The sequence below is a fragment of the Sapajus apella genome, unplaced genomic scaffold (assembly GCF_009761245.1).
Source record: "Sapajus apella isolate SASKATOON/1434 unplaced genomic scaffold, GSC_monkey_1.0 scaffold44, whole genome shotgun sequence".
Lineage (NCBI taxonomy): Eukaryota > Metazoa > Chordata > Mammalia > Primates > Cebidae > Sapajus > Sapajus apella.
In genome coordinates, this window is record NW_022436984.1 from 19,244,091 (window position 1) to 19,261,583 (window position 17,493).

The 17,493-nt window shown below is 44.5% G+C and overlaps 1 protein-coding gene across 2 annotated transcripts in view; it reads left to right on the forward strand.

Moving 5' to 3' along the window:
• PRKCE (protein kinase C epsilon) overlaps positions 1–17,493 on the forward strand; it is a 535,093-nt gene that overhangs the window by 187,049 nt on the left and 330,551 nt on the right. For both annotated transcript variants that reach the window (XM_032239536.1, XM_032239537.1), the window contains exon 2: positions 4,362–4,425. In XM_032239536.1, coding sequence (XP_032095427.1) covers positions 4,362–4,425 — 64 coding nt within the window. The remainder of the gene's footprint in view (positions 1–4,361; positions 4,426–17,493) is intronic.

Consider the following 17,493-nt stretch of genomic DNA (forward strand, 5'->3'; position numbering starts at 1 on the left):
TGAGGAAAGCTTGTTATAGTAAAAAGAACATTCAGCTGCCGGGTGCCGTGGCTCATGCCTGTAATTCCAGCACTTTGGGAGGCTGAAGCGAGTGGATCACCTTAGGTCAGGAGTTTGAGACTAGCCTGACCAACATGGAGAAACCCCGTCTGTACTAAAAATACAAAATTAGCCGGGTGTGGTGGTGCATGCCTGTAATCCCAGCTACTCAGGAGGCTGAAGCAAGAGAAAAAAAAGAAAGAAAGATCACTGGACTGAGAAGCAGAAGACTTGGCTTTTTCATAATAACTGCAACAATGATGACTATTTTGTGCCTGGTGCCTTTGCTAAGCACTGTTCATAGATTATCTCATTTAACCTCACAGAGGCTGCGTTTCACTGACAAGCAGTCTGAGGCATAGAGAGGGTAGCTGCTTGCTTCAGGCCACGTGGCCACTAAGTTCACTCTTACCCACCATGTGCAGAGTGTCTCCTGGGTGCCAGGTGCCATGCATGCAGGTTTCATGGAATTTTCATGACAACCCATTTCACAGATAAAGAGGCTGAGAGGCTCAGGAAGAGTAAATAGCTGCCTGAGGTCACTCAGCTGATAGAGGACAAAATGGATTCTGCCCTGGTTTGACACTAAAGGCTGTGTTTGTCTCCCCCAGTTTGACTACCTTGCTTCTGGCCCCTGCTGGTGGGGCAGCCAAGGCACTGTAGCATGAAAGAGAATCATAGTCAAAGAAAATAGAAATAGGAGCTGGGAAGATGTGTCAAGTCGGGGTTTGAGGTCCAAGGAGATTGGATAAATTGGGGTGTATCTGGGAAACTGGGAGGAGCCTGGTGCACAGAAGTGGCTCAGAATAGCCCTGGGCATGGCTGGGAGGAGGTAGCGGGCCTGCTTTTGTTGTCATGAGAGCTGCCTGGTGCCAATGCTGACTGACAGCTTACAGAGTTGCGTGTGGCTGGGCACCTACATTGTACGTTATCTGGACCATGTAATCGTGAACGGAATTTATGATTTAACTAATTTGGCAGTGAAGTTGTGCCACACTCTTCACCATCCTTTATGCTTGGTGACCCCTCCAGTCATTGCAGACCCAGCACCTTTGATGGATTCTCAGATCTTCCTCACTTGGCTGGCTGGGGCTTGGCCGGCGATCTGTGGCCATCTGCTCAGGCTGCAAAGCTCTTTGTTGCTTTTGGCATGTTTAATAGCTTAATTTCTATTTTTCTGTTTGGAAATGCAGTTCACCAGCATCGAGGCTGCAGTGGGTGCTAAAATGGTTTCTGATTGCTATCTTGAATGTTAATATCCGAATACATTTTATCATGGATGACCTGTCCTCCCTGCCACGAGTTCTCACTCCCCTTTTGCAAAGATGGGCATGCTGCCTGCCTTTGGATAGGCCCCGGAGCCTATATCATTCCTTTGCTGTCTCCCTCCCGGCTTTCCACAGATAGCATTGTACTTTGCCAATAAAGTCTGCAGTCGTGGGAAATCTTTGAGTTGGAGGATATGAGAAAGTGTTTCATTTTGCCAGCAGGGTTTACTAGGGATGATCTAATCTCTAAAAGGCATACATTATTTAAATTCCATGCTTTTGGGCAAGAGGGCCGCTGATATTTGTGAACTTTGGCAAGGAGAAGATTCTGGTGTGGCTCTATTCAGTAGAGCCGACTGTTGGTCTTCCTGATTGTCATTCACTGCAGGGGCTGGTGGGGGTCAGCTCTGGCAGTGAGAATTCTGGAGAATGTTTTCTTTACCCAGAAACTTAAAATCACGGACTCTTGGGGAGAAAGGAATGAGAAAAGGCAGCATGTGGAATTATCAGTTTGTTATTTGGTTCCCATCTGGATTTAAAGCTGAAGATCCTAAACTCAGATCAGCAGCTCCCACGGGGTGCCCGAGGGCCAACGCAGGCCTGCTCACGGCACTCCCTCACTCCTATGCCCATGGAGCACCTCAGCTATCACCAGTGGCCTCTCCCACGGGGCACCGAAGAGTCTTGTGGATGAAAATGAAATTTTGAGGGAAACCTTAAGCTCTCTCAACCATTAGAGGCTGAGGCAGGAGACAAAATGGGGCCAAGGAGTGGCTCTGGGAGCCTCCCGAATTGTGTGTAGGGTGAGACACTGGAGAGTCCAGAGAACGTCCTTCCAGCTGAACTGCTTTGTCTCTTGGGGACATGTGGTGCTCCTGGTGTAGCTGCCTTGTCTTTCCTCTCCCCTTGTTCAAATGTCATTCTAGTAGAGATCACATGCCTGCCTTCCTTCCTGGGGACAGACGCTTGGGAGAGTAAATGAGCCCAGAATACACCCTGGAAGTTCTGAACACAGAGCCTTTTCCCACCTCCATGGGTGTACACTGGATGTTTCCTAAGAGGCAGTGAGCTAAGAACTAGGTGTGCAAATCTGGTTATCTTACTTTCTGTCTAGCTGGGCAGAGAGATAGATGGACAATGAATTACAGCTTAATAGGAGCTATATCAGTCAAGGTTCTCTAGAAGGGCAGAACTAATAGGATATATGTATATATGAAGGGGAGTTTATTAGGAAAATTGACTCACAAGGTAAAGTCACAAGGTGAAGTCCCACAATAGGCTGACTGCAAGCTGAGGAGCAAGGAAGCCAGTCCATGCCCCAAAACCTCAAAAGTAGGGAAGCCCACAGTGCCGCCTTCAGTCTATGGCTGAAGGCCCAAGAGACCCTGGCAAATCACTGTGTAAGTCCAAGAGTCCAAAAGCTAAAGAGCTTGGGGTCTGATATTTGAGGGCAGGAAGCATCCAGCATGGGAGAAAGATAAAGGCTGGAAGACTCAGCCAGTCTATTCCTTCCAATTTCTTCTGCCTGCTTTATTCTAGCCACACTGGCAGCTGATTGGATAGTGCCTACCCAGATTGAGGGTGGGTCTGACTCTCCCATTCCACTGGCTCAAATGTTCATCTCCTTTGGCAACAGCCTCACAGACACACCCAGGAACAATGCTTTGCGTCCTTCAGTCCAATCAAGTTGACACTCAATATTAACCATCATGGGAGCCATGAGTAAGATGTGTGTGGCATATTGTGGGAACACAGATGAGGGGGAATCCAGATGAGGCATATCTGGATAGATTTCAGAGAGGTGATAATTGACCTTGGCTTTGAAGGAGGAGGAGATACCCACCAAACTGACTCTTCTGAAGTAATTCTTGCTGAATGCGTTCCTGCTCTTTGCTGGGGATGGTGAAAAAGGAGAAGGAGGGGATAGTGGTTCCTGCCCTTGAGAAATTCACAGCTTGTTGGGGAGAGAGCCTGGCACTATGAACCAATGAAAGCTCTGTGTAGACAGATGGAATTATGGAGGCGGAGAGGCTAGCGAGGGACTTGGTGATCCAGGGTTTCCAGAGTTACTATGCTCTCTTATGGAGAGAACAGTTTCTGTAAGGATAGTTCAGTCCTTGCAAAGATGTCTTTAACTACAAGAGGCCCGGCCCTCTGGCTTTTGCCCTACCATATTATTTCACCACCTTGGCTCTATATATTATAAGTAGTGAGCTGGATTTGAGGTAGGGAGGGAGGAAAGGAGGGCGCCTGTGATGTTTCTCACGCCTTGACATGCCTTTCCTTTCCTCTTCCCTTTGTTCCAATTTCAGGCTCATCAGATACTTTATCAGTTGTTCTCTGTCCTTCATCATTAAGCTGGGTTCAGCATTGTTCTCCATTTTTTAACTCTGCAATGAGATGATAAGTGCCGTAAAAGCAGGAATATTGTCTTCATGCTTCCCTTATTTCCCCTGGGAGCAGTTTGTGTGGTATCAAGAACATGGGTTTCTCCAGACAGGCTTGGCATTGAATCTCAGCATTGCCACTTAGCTTGGAATTTGGGCACAATTTCCATGTCTATAAAATGGGATAACATGGGGCTTTCTCAACCTCAACATAGATGACATTTGATGTCTTTTGATGACGTTTGGGGCTGAATGATTCTTTGTTGCAAGGGGTCATCCTATGCACTGTAGAATGTTTAGCAGCATCTCTGGCCTCCACCTACTAGCTGCCGGGAGCAGCACTCTCCAGTCATGACAAAACTATCTCCAGATGTTTGCCAAGCGTCCCCTGTGGAGCAAAATTGCCTGCAGTTGAGAACCACTGGGACGGTGCTACTTATTGGGTATGCATCAGACCTCCCAGGACTGCATCTGGAACACAGTAGGCATTCAGTAAATGTTGATTCTCTTTCGTTCCTAATTCACCTAGCACTTAACACATTGTAGGTTGGTGAATTACATGGAGCTGTGTCTCTAGGTTTTAGCAGTTTGGGGTAGAAATATTGTGGAACTCGCAGGTTGCCCACACAATGCACTAACAGAGTCACTGTCATTTTCTTAATTGCAGATTGATCTGGAGCCAGAAGGAAGAGTGTATGTGATCATCGATCTCTCAGGGTCGTCGGGTGAAGGTAGGAGAGTGTGACCTCTCAACCCTGCTCTCTTCCATTGGCCCTTTGCCTTCTGGGTCTCTTCTTTCCCTCCTTGGCTGGGACACATGATAGTGACATTTAATTAATTGGCATCCTTTAAAGGAAAAGGTTATTTTGAAGATGTTTATGCCTGTGTACCAAAAGGGACCAGCCATCTGTTAACTTTGGTAGAGCAGAGGGAAGATTTTGGACTTACCACGTGAGGCCAATAAATCGGGCGTTTCTGCATGCTATGTGCAAGGCAGGCGGTGGGTCAGCCTCTCCCCGGAGGCTTGCGTGGGGTTTGTGTGTGTGTGTGGTGGGAAGGAAGTAAAGCCAGTTGGTCTAATGGCATTCAGAAATGAAACAAATAAGGTGATAAACTTCAGACTCTTCTTTACAGCTTGGATAGAAGTGCTACTTCTTTTACCAGCTCTTTAGACAGGCAAAAGGTCTGCTCTTAAATAGTGGGGCAAGGGAACATCTGCTCCCACTCACTGATTAGACAGCGTATTACACCCTCTTCCTCTTACACCCTCTTCTTTCAATCCTTCTTTGCTCACTTAATACACTTAAGACCTTTGAAGGGTTTGCTGGGTGTTGAGGACTGAGCAGTCAAGGGAAGAAGGAAAGCCTAGAAAATAAAACTTTATCCAAATGGGAACAAGGAGATAGCAGCCGACATAAGCTCTAAGGAAGATTTGGAATTGGGACCGAAATGTAGTTATTGTGGCCATCTTTGCTCTCCTCCTCCTCCATCTGTGGGCAGGGGGACACAACAGTTGGCTTTAATGCCATGGCAGGTATACTGGAAAACCATGTGTAGTTCCTCTTGGCAGTGAGAAACCAACGATGTTTGGGGATTATGTCCCAAAGGGAAAGATGGACACTCAGCTCTCTCAGCTCTCCTGCCTGGGTCTTTCAAACATCTCCCCAGAATACTGGGGAATCACAAGCTCGGAGTCACAGCCCCACACACAGTCTCTAGTTTAAGGCTCAGTGATGGAAGGAAGGATTACATAAACACATTCAAAGGAGTCAGTCAAATGATGTGCTTGACAGTGGTGCCTGACGATTTCCATTCAGCTAATTTATCACCCAGTCTCAACAGGTATTCGGCATAATTCAATAATTGTGTGTATATGAGGATTATAACAGAATTAAGCCCTCTTTTAATAGATCTCAATTATTTGGCATTGGTTTAAAACTTGAAAGAGCCTTACAAAATTGGTTACTTACATTTCCTGTTCTTTATTGCAATTACATTTTGGCATTTCCAACTTCCCTTCTCTGTTCTCAGCTCTGAACAGCCCAGAATAGAACCTGTTGTAGAAGATTTGAGGATTTAACAATAGTTCAGATGAAATATTGAAGACGTACAAAAGGGCTTAAAGACAAATTAAATGAGCACCAGGGTACCCACTGCCCCTATTAAGAAATAGAGCAAGCAGTGAGGGGAAGCCTTGACCTTGCTTTTAACATAGCAAGTGATCCACATTCAACAGACTTCAGATTTTGCAGTGTGGCCTCCTGATTCTAGATACTGGCGAAACATTTGATGGGCAAAATCAATCTCCTTTTTCCCTTACATAATCTGTGTGCAATATGATAATTAATTAAATATGTATTTCCTGTGCCAAGATGCTGAGCAACCAATGGAGGCCGGGACTATTTTCTTTTTCTTTGAAAAGATAAATGACTTGCAAAATTATAGAAGACATCCTTTTTTACATTAAAGGGAAAGAAGATGGACAAATGGATGAATAAATAAATCAGAAGCAATTGATTTTTTTCTGCCTCCATCTACAGCTTATTGCATGTGAATAGCCAAAGCAATTTTCACTGGGCTAAATTCTGAGTCTGTTTTTTAATCTCTTTCATCTAAAGAAAATAGAGTTTACTTAAAAAATGCTGACACATGCCAGAGTCTGTAAAGTGCTCGCATGTGTTGCTCTGAAGAAAAGAAGACATTTTTCTACTCTCTCTTTTTTTTTTAAATTGCTGTTCTTGGACTTGGGATCCTTTCTTTGGATGCTGGGTAGGACTTTCAGTCATCCCTTCTGAGAAGCTGCTCTTGCTGTTTGTGTTCTATACATCTGTTCTCCCAGTCCTGTTGCTGGGACTGTGAGGGCTCCTAGTCTGGAGGTGGTTTTGGAAGGGTTGGGAGGGCAAGGGGAGGCCCTAGAGAATGAGAAACCACAACACTTCATACCTAAGCCCTGTGAGATGGGTCTGGGGTGAAGCAAGTTGCCACTACCACACTCCTGGATTTACAGACTGTGGACTTTCACAGATTCTTGTCTGTGTTTTCTTTTCTTTTCTTTTTTTTTTTTAATGAAAATACCTAACTCTGCCTTCTGTGAAAGGGAGAGAGTTGAAATGAGGCACAGCTGAAGTTTCACCACTCCATTATTCTGCCATCAAGCATCCCTTCAGCTCCCATCTCTCAAATGCTGCAGCCCCATCAATGGAAAAAAATACATTCATGGGAATTGCACGAAGTTTACAACACATGCAAATTCCAAGGAGCCCAGAGAGAGGTGTGGGGGTGAGATGGTGTGAGTGACTACACCCCCTTCTTCTAGGATGCCCCGAAGGATTCTTTTCCTTGCCCACATGCTGTTAGAAAGCCTGGGTGTTTATGTCTGCTAGAGCTGGAGCTAATGTTGATTTCTAACTAATAAAATTCCACTGCTTGCATGTCCTGTGCAGTTCACTATAAAGGAATTTGACCAGTGTGTGCTTTGGCTAAACCAGGCAACCTAACCCCCGATGTTGAGGGGGTCAGGCTGGATAACAGTTAAGGTCATTTCTGGTCATGTGATTTTACCCTTTGGTACAATTTGAATGGACATCTGTCAGAGCTTGTGGCTGAGGGCTGGCTAATATGTACACCAGAAAGGGGTTGCAAGAAATGGACTCATTTTGACAGGTATGGTGCTAGGCACTTTACCTATATTATACCACGTAGCAAACCTACTTGAAATGCTCTTGTGGGAAGCTCCAGTCTCAGTCCGTGTTTTGCTTACGTTGTAAGTAATAATCACAGGGGTTCTGGTGAGCATGGCACTCCAGGCTCACCAGATGCTTAAATCAAAGCATAATTAGCTCAGGTAGCAGAAGCGTAAACAGCAATGTAATTCTCACTTGTGCAAATGATGGTTTCCTGCTGTGCCCAGTTGTTAGTATTTCTTTTTTTGATATGATGTAATTTGCATATTATTTCTTATTCTTTCTAATAATGTGGCAAAGCCCCATGATTTGCAGGCTTACAGATGAGAGATGGTCGGGGCCTGACCTGGGGACCAATAGGTTCTTCTTCCCCTGCCTTCCATCCAGGTATTGTGCTCATCTGGGAGAGTTCTTCAATGTCAAGAGCAATGACAAGTAGGCCTCATTGGCATGTTTGGATCACCACCCTGTTTCTCCAACAAAATATAGAGGATACAAAGAAATGTGAATGATTTTTGCAACACATACAACACAAATCATGCAGTTAAGTCGAGTTCTGAAGGAATTGCATATTGTGGAAGCAGAAGAGCAGGGAGCAGGAGGCACCCCGTTTCTTTCTGCAGCCACAGGCTGAAAGTGGTCAGCCTCCTCCCTGGGACTCCACAGATAGCGGAGAAAGAGCACAGCCTTAGGAGTCCCTCAGACCTGGGTTGAAATCCTGGCCCTAGTGTTCATTAGCTTAGAACCTCAGATTTCTCACCCATAACATGGGGTTAATAGTACCTAAGGTAGGTGCTAGACTAGGATTGTCATAAGAACAGTGCTTTGGTACAGTGCCCTTGCATGCAAGAGATGCTCAGTAAATATCCTGAAGCCTTGGAGACCCGAGGGCAGAGAGGTTGGCCTAGCTCTACCCAGTGCCCATGAAGGACCATCAGGCAGGGTGTTCAGGGAAACTGTTGAGGGGAGGTTTCTGACGCTGAGGTGGGACACGTTCACAAGGGCCAAGAACAGAACAAGGTACTAAAGAGGCGACTTCAGGGAGTAATCTGTGCGGAAGGGACTGTGATATTGCTTTCTGCAGAGTTCATATCTTGCCTCTGTTTTGCCTATTCTCACTCTATTTATTCCTCATCCTTTCCCAAGCAAAGTAATTCCTGGAAGGACATTCTCTAGCTTCCCTGAGCCACTCATTTGCATTCCATGGCCCTTGATACCAGAGGCTTCTCCTTGTCAGAGCCTGGGCTTGTCCCATCCCTGCTGAGTGTGGACTAGAACATGTGGTCCCCATCCTCTCACCCGCCCTTGGGTAAAAGCCCTTTAAATATTTGAAGACAGTTACTCAATATCTCTTTTTTCAGGTTGAATCAATCAAATCCCTTAACCTTTCAGAAGGGATATTTTAGAAATCTTAACTCATCTTTGCAACCTCTTCTGGACTTTTTTCAAGTTGGACACACAGACGTGATCAAACCAGCTTTGCTTTGTTCTGAAATAATAACGTGTGTAGAGCGCTTAGCTTTACCAGGTGCCCAGCAGTATTACCTCCATGGCGGAGATGGTGAAATTAAGAGGTCAGATGATGTGCTCCGGGCCAAAAGGTTAATTATGAGGCCCTGCTGGGTCCAGTCCCCAGACCATGATCCAGGTCCTGCTTCCAGTCATGGCCCCAATAATGAGTTTGCCACATGGCAGTGATTCCATCCCTTGCCCAATCTTTTTATTTTAGTTCTTTTCTGCAGAAAGCTTTTTATAGAAATGTAAAGCCAAAGTTCTTAGCTTTGAGTCCAAAGCTGACCCAGAGAGTCTCTTTCACAATTAAGCAGATCTTTTTTCCACTGTGTTAAAAATAAGAGCTCTCTTGGTCCGAGCTCAAGGTTGGATCCTTCTCAGTTTGTCTGTAATGTGGATCCATAGCTAAGTCTTGGTCTGAAACTAGACGAGACTCAAATCCCAGCAGGTTAGTCATCTTTCCTGCTGACCTGCCCTCCGTGTTAGAGACGTTAGTGTTTGTACTTGAAGGCTCTGCATCCATAGCAGGCATTAGAGCGGTACCTCCAGGGTTGAAATCGAAGTGAAAGGGGTTTTCTCTTGAAACTGTGTTAGCCAGTGGGCAGGATACATATCGATAGGTTCTCTCAGATTTGAGTCCCACTGGAGCTTCAGTTCATAAGAATTCTACCTCTTTCCTTCTGAATTCTACATTAATAATCCAATGTCTTCTAGTTACTTGAGAATTAAAAAGAACCATTCATTCATATGACCAATAGTTAACAATGTGTTTTTTTTTTTTTCCTTTTTTGAGATGGAGTCTTGTTCCATTGCCCAGGCTGGAGTGTAGTGGCATAATCTTGGCTCACTGCAACCTCTGCCTCCTGGGTTCAAGTGATTCTCCTGCCTCAGCCTACTGAGTAGCCAGGGCTACAGGCAGGCACCAACAAACTTGGCTAATTTTTGTATTTTTAGTAGAAATGGGGTTTTGCCATGTTGGCCAGGCTGGTCTCAAACTCCTGACTTCATGTGATCCACCCACCTTGACCTTCCAAAGTGCTGGGATTACAGGTGTGAGCCATCGTGTCCGGCCTACCAATGCATTTCAATAAATGTGCCCAGCTTAGTGTCTGTGCTGAGTTTGGGGAATGGACAGTGGAGAGGGAAGTACAAAATGGGAGATGGCATTCTGCCTTCAAGGAGTTTGCAATTCAGTTAGGCATCCAAGACTTGCAGGATGAAAGCATTAGAGAACAATGCGAGGCATTGTGTTTGATTAGGTGTTACCAAGAGTTCTCCAAATAGGAATAAGTCAGGACCCGAATAACCCAGGAAAACTTAAAGAGGCAAGTCTTGGGATGGAAAGGAAAGGATAGGCAGGCTGGATTGGCAGGGAAGAAGTGGAGAGACCATTGTGAGCAGAGGGAATGTGTCATCATTATCAAAGACAGTTTTGAAGCTCTTATTTTTGGGGATGGCTGGATAGACAGGGTAAGTTAAGTAGATGCAGTGTGAGCTCTCTAGGAGCATCCAAACAAAGGCAGTCATCAGTGTTGCAGGCAGAAATTTTCATGCTATGCAAACAAGAAAATGAAATGCCTTAAATGATTAAACTACGTTTGAAGATTGAAGGCAGTCTTTTTTCCGGGTGTGATTTCTGGGTCCAGTCTCTCTCCCACCATGACCTACAATGGGAAGGAGTATTCTAGGTCAAGTTTGGTCAAGTCTGGGACACTGGGCAGAGCACATTTTATAACTATGACACTGAGGCATTTAAAAAATAAAGCCCAGCTGCCGGCATCCCATCGTGGTCTTTGTGGTCTCTTTTCTCACTTAGCAACTTCATAGAGCCCCACAGCAATCACTCTGCCATCCTCAGCATTCTCTTCTTTTCCAGCCTTTCGATGGTGCCCCAAAATCAAGCCCAGATACTCCCACCTTTCTCTTTTCAAGTTCCATTCAGTCTTCAGTAAGAAATGTCACTTGAGAGGTTAAGGAGAGTCTCCAGCTTCCCAAACAGGGGGCCTCAAAGCCAGGTACCAGCTCCAAGGTGCTGATCAGGCTCCGTCGCATGTCGTGCCTTAGGCAATGAGATCCTGATCCTGTTTACCACACAGACTCCCTAGACATGCGTGGACATGTCAGATCCCCTAGCAGTGCATGGAGTCCAGAAAACAACAAAATAACAAAATCCAGATGTTCGACAACATTGATCTTAGAATACGCACTCCACATTACCACACCCCAGCCCGGCATAACTTCTTGCTGTGGCTGATTCTCAGACCCTAGGAGCAAGCCCCTGTGTCTTAGGATTTTTGGCTCTATTTTTGGTTCTAATGGAATAAATGCTTGTTCCTAGAAGTGACTATATGTACCAGATGAGACAAAGGGGATCAGCTGGAAAACAGTGAGCACCAAGCCCCCATCAAGTAGTTTATAATGTCACAAAGAGACATCGCTAAGATGCTTGATGAGACATAAGCCAAGAAACCCTCATTTCCTTCCAAATAGCCTCTTGATGCACAGCAGTTCCTCTGAAATGAATCATCCATGGTTAACACCAGCAAATGCCAACTATTAGCAGATGAGAAACAGAATTGAATCCTGAGTGTTTGGAAAGCAGAGCTCTTTTGATCACTACTGGAGCCTCCTTCCCCTCTGCCATTACAGGAGCATAGATATGTATTTCCTTTGGCTTGTGTGCCTGTCTTACTAATAAAGAAATTGAAGGAGGAACAGTCATGTTGAAGAAACAAGCTTATAGGAAAGGTGGGTTTCTAATAGATGCTTGGTCAAGCAGTGGGTCCCACATGGCCTCTAGTTCTATCTCTGTTGTCTTGCTATGCATCATTTCTGTGTCCCATAAAGAAGATTGTTTCCGGAAATTCCTGTTTGTGCTCAGATCATACTGGCTCAAAATGGCCTCTAATTTAATTGTTTATTGTTGTTGATGTCCTCATGATTTGGCTTAACAGAAAGGGTATTTCTATTCATTTAACCTAATTTAGAATTGTTTGTCTTTCAGGACCAATTACTTTATTCTTTTATCCAGTTGAAAATGGCCAGTGCTAACAGATTTATTGATCTTCCTTATTACCTGGCTTTGTTGAAACATGCACGTTTTCACAATCAAGTGCATTCACCATCTTTAATCGAGCTGTTGACACTGGGGCTTTTATGTTCCTCCTTTATTTAAACCTTTGGTGTGAGCTCGTAGGGACCAGGGTAGGGGTGTACATGTGCCCATGTGTGCACAGGTGGGAATGAACGTCTCTGAATCACCTATTCTGTGTCCCCCTCATCCTCAGTTTCTTCAGTTGGAAGCATTATTTATTTGCTTACCTAATATATACAAGGCCCTGGAGATGTAGAGCTAATGAACACAGTGCCTGCTGTCAGGAAGCTCATGCTCTGATGGAAGGAGGCAAGCAATAGACCAGTAAGCACAACCGTGTGTTTTAGCTGTTGGGTAGCTACTGGTAGGGCAGGATGCTGTGGGAGCACCGAGGAGCCTTCCTTCTATTTGAGGGCTCTGCCATGAGTAGGCAGTCAGTAAATGACAGCCACAAACACTTCCACGTGATCGCTCATCCACATGGCAACCCTGAAATGCAGGTACTAACAGTTATCCTCTTTCCTTGGTTGAGGAAATAGTGCCACTACCCACTGAAGATTCATTTGAGCAGGCAATAAAATAGTGAGGGACTAGGACTTGATTGACCAAAACTTGAACTTTTCAGGAAGACATGTGAGTATACATTCACTCATTCAACATATGCCTGTTGGGCATTTTCTGTATGCTAGTTACGCTTCTCAGAACTGGAGACAGAGAAGTGAATAATAGAAACAGAAATTCCTGCCCTCATTGGGCTTACATTCAAGTAGAGATATGCTTGTGTGTGTTTGGGAAGGGTATGTGTGTGTCTGTGTGTGTGTCTGTAGGCTTCTTTGCAAGGATACATAACACACTGAGAACAAGTGTCTGTCTCTGGGGAGAGGAAAGGGAAAATTTGGAAAGGAGGGGACATTTCTTGTCAAGTCTATTATTTTGTTTTGCTTTCCCATGTATGTGCATGAGCTATTAATATTTTTTTAATTATTTAGAAATTTTGAAAAAAAAAAAAGAATTATATAGAAATGTGACCATTCCCAGAAGAATGACTCACTAAATCCACAGAACACCATGTCTAAGGACAGGGAACTCCACAAATAATGTTCTCCATTCATTTATGCTTGACAGACACCTCTGATGTATAAAGGGATATGCTGAAATTTGGGATTCCCTTGGGCTTTACTTGTCACTGAGGACTGCCATGCAGAGGCAGGTGAGCCAGGTGGCCTGGGCTCCCACAGAGTGGGTGATGCAAGACCCCCTTAGAGCAATAACTCCAGGAGCCACTTGCCTCTGTCTGCCAGCCCTGCCTGCATCTCGCTGAACAGACAATCCCACTGTGGCATTTCTGATGGCAGCATTTTTCAGCATTGAGCATCTTCTGGTACTCGTCCCAAACTTGGTCATCTCCCCAGAGTGCTTTCATTAGCTCTGCCCTTCTACCCAGCTAAGTAGGGCAAGCCAGCTGCCGATGGGTCATACCTACTTTCCAGGCATTCAAGTTTGTGTGTCTCCTGACATTGAAAATAATGGTGATTTTTAGTTAAAAGGGAGATACGTTCTCTGCAACAAAAACCCATGACCTCCACTATTAGCCAAGTGTGAATTTGTTTTAAACTGTTTAAAAAAGTTAACTCAAGGGAAGTTAAATTTACTTTCAGGTATATCCATGTGTTATTGGAATCTGCATTTTAGTTCCTGCTCCATAATTAGTTAATTACTTGATTGACCAATTCATTCAACAGATGTCTGCTGGGAGTCTATTGCCTGCCCAGGCATCGTGCTAAGACCTAAAGAAACAAAGGTGAAAAAGACACAAGTCTTGCCCTCTAGGAGCTCTCCAGCCAGGAGATGTCTGACAACAAGTCATTTTTACTCTACTTGGGTCCCAGTGGCCTGCTCTGTACACAGAGAGAGGGGGCTCTAAGGGCTTCTTCTAGTTCTGTAGTTCTGAGTCAAAACCAAGAGAGGTTTGCATACAGCTGGGCACTGAAAGGGGGAAGTGGGAGATAATAAAAATGTTCCGGCCAGATCTCTAGGCAGAAATTATTTTATTTAAGCCTAAATGGATCTGCCAGGTAGGTTTTATTATCCCTTTTTACATGTTGGAGAAACGAGGCTTAAAGAGCTTAAGAACGTGAATCACCTGGGGTCCTGTGGAAATGCAGATTCTGACGCAGGGGCCCAGGATGGGTGCGGAGATTCTGCATTGCTAACCAGTTCCCAGGAGAGGCCCTGCTGCTGATCCCGGAACCACACTGGGAGTAGCAGGAGACCGTAAGCCTTGAGATCTTCCACCTCTGAACCACGCTGAGCAGGCTCCAATTCCTACTTAATGGAAAACGCAGAGGGAAATGTGAAGATTTTTCTCTTTCTCAAGTCCCAATCATTTAGTCCTTCTCAAAATCAATACCTTGGAATCCTTTCTGTTTAGAATGTGCTCTCTCCCCATTCTCCTTTCTTCTGGGGAAAGGAGTTGAGAAGGCATCAGTGTTGTTTGGGAGCTGGGAAATGCCAGGCCTTGGTTTTTTCATTCTGGCTTTCATAGTTTGCAGAAGGTCAAAATGGACAACATCGGTGTTCTTCCAAGATGAGAACGAGAAACAATTATACCAGGAAAACAAAGCACTAAGTAACCCGTTTAAAAGCAACCAGTCAGGATATTGAATTTTTTTGTTTTTGTGTTTGTTTTTCTATAAATATCCTGAAGTATTGAGTGGTGCCTGAATTTGATCCCACTGTGCTAATTTTCTCCGGGCTTTAATTAAAATAACTCACCCAGGGACCTTGCTAGAGCTTACCTCTATGTGATCTCCCCTGAGGTAGGCAGGTCACACCTGCTTTCTATGGAAGGGGAAATGCAGAGTGTCCTGGATTAGGTGCTGTGTACACAGTAGGGGCATAATTTTTACTTGCTGTATAAATGAATGCATGACTAAATGAAAATAGGAAAAACTGTCACTTTTAAAGGAAACAATTGAGATAAACAAGGTGTTTGGACTGACTTTGCTTTGGATAATCGGTTGTTTCATATTCTACTATACAATCAATTTCATGAGTGGGCATGGATATGAATGTTTAAGCTTTCTGTACCAGATACTTATTAGGGACTTTCCATGGCCACTCAGGGCCTGCATGCACACCAAGTCCCAAGTTATAAACCCTGTCCTCTCCCTGTTTATTTAGCTACTTCTTTATTCTCAAGTTTGCCACCTCCTGGGAACCTTCCCACACAATGGCCCACCCCACAAGCGTCCCCTGGTTCGTGACACTGGATTTGCCCCCATGTTCCTCTTTGTCTTTCTATACAACCATGTGCTCACATACTTATATTGTACCTATAATTGGAGTCCAGGTTGTGCCCTGCTTACCCCATCTAAGGGCACAAGCCATTCAAGGCAGATGTTCCCATACTGGGCTCCAGAGCTGAGAGCTGGCTGGGTACAGGGTGGCTCCCTGCTGGCCTTGCGATGTGGCAGTACTGAGCCAGGAGCACTATCCTACCATTCTGACTACACAAAACAAGTCTGGGGACAAGGACTGTCTCTACTTGAGTCCTCTTGGTCCAGTGGGGAACCAGACCTAGAGACAGATCACCAAAAGCCAATGTGAAACAGGCTACCACAGAGAGGTACAGATGAAGTCTATGGGGGTCTTGCTTATTCCAGGGCCTCAATAGCACTGGGCACAAGGCCCCCAACTGGTTGTGCTGAATTAGCATTAGGTGGCTTTATGATGACGTACAGTGGGAGGAACCCTTGTATTGAAACAGGAAGCTTGGATTCTATTCCTAGCTGCTACTAACCAGGCTATTGAAGGTAAACAAATCGTTGGGTATTCCTGACTTTCAACAGGATAGCAAGGAGAGCATTAAGATGCAATGATTCAGCCAATGCTCAGGATTTTGAATTCTCAGGTTGAAGACTTTCTGAATACAGGGGTGAGTCCACGAGCAGGTTTCCTAATCTCTCCTTACACTTAACCACCAGGGAGCCAGACCCAGTTATTCTTGGCCAAAGAACAGGAGCCTTAATATTAATAGTAGATGAGACCTGGTAGGTGTCTTAGAAACGTAAAGTGTGGCCAAGTGGAAAAGAAAGAGAGCTTATTCTGTGGCTCCTCTGGCAGCTTTGGGATGACAAGGGCTATAGGAGTTATAGGGAGGTAGGTTTAAGCTTAGTTTAATGTATGGAAAAAGCCTCCAATAAGCAGAGCTCACCAGCAGTTCAATACACTTGAAGTAGGGAGCTCTCCATCTCTGGAGGTATTCAAGGAGAGACCAAAGGAGCATTTTGAAATATCGTAGAACAAATTCATATATTAGCTGGAGGGCTTATTGGGTAATTACAGTTCTTTTTCTGGTTTTGATGAACCAGTGTTTCCACTGGTTCTATTACAAGACTATTCTTCTAATGGTCTTTTGTAAGATCTGAGTGTAACAAATAACTTCCATAAATATATACAAGTGGAGGCTAAGGAGGCAGAGTTTATTTTATTTTTAAAAATCAAAGGCTTACACTGTAAGAAGGTAGAGAAAAAGAGTGTATGAAATAAAGAGAAAAGGGAAGACGTTGGACCATAGCAGATATTTACAGAATAGTTAAAAATCTTGAAAATTTAGGCAAAAATGGAAATACTCAAATTTGAACCTTGTTCCCAAAGAACTAGGGAAGCTCCCTATTTAAATGAACCCCAAATTGTGTGAACGCTTCCTAAGGAGAGATTTGACAAGTGAAAAAATCTGTAACATCAGGATTTGCTGCTTATTGTCTGTCTCATGTGGCTGCACATGTGGAGTTTGTTAAAATGCAGTGCATTGGTGTGTGTTTGGGAACAGGTCCATCTGGGAGAAAGGGAAATGACAACAAAAGCCCTTGATTTTAGGGGAAGCATCCTTTCATCGTGCTTGCTCATGTATCCTGAGAAGGAAAGATTTTCTCCTCAGACTTAGGAGAGTATTGTCTGGAAGCCGTAGGAGTGGAAAGAGACTGAGGTTTGTTTCAGAAGAATTTAGCTTCCTAACTTGAGAAGGGGTTTTGTTTTAGGTAGAAGGCTTCTCACTGCAGTGGGTGACATATTGTTATAAATGGGCTGTACACAATGATTTGCTCTTGTGAGGTGGGGCACAGTAAGCCTGCTGACCACTGCCCCCAACACTGAGCTATCTTCTGTTTTTGCCTGAGATTTTGCCTTCAGGGTTTTCACGATGATGGTGGTTTAAAGTCTCCATGTGCATTAAAAGGTCAACCCTCCCTTCCTCAACAAACAAAAACAAAACTCTTATAGAAAGATGGAATCCTCAGCCTTTATTTCTTTTTAAAATTTTTAAAAATCTATAATATGTAATAATTGCACATATTTCTGGGATACAATATATTGTGTATATTTCAAGGTATGTGTACATAGTATAGTGATCACATCAAGGTAATTGTCATATCCCCCTCTCTAAACATTTATCCATCCTTCCTTGCCTCCCTCCTTGCCTGCCTCCCTCCCTCCCTCCCTCCCTTCCT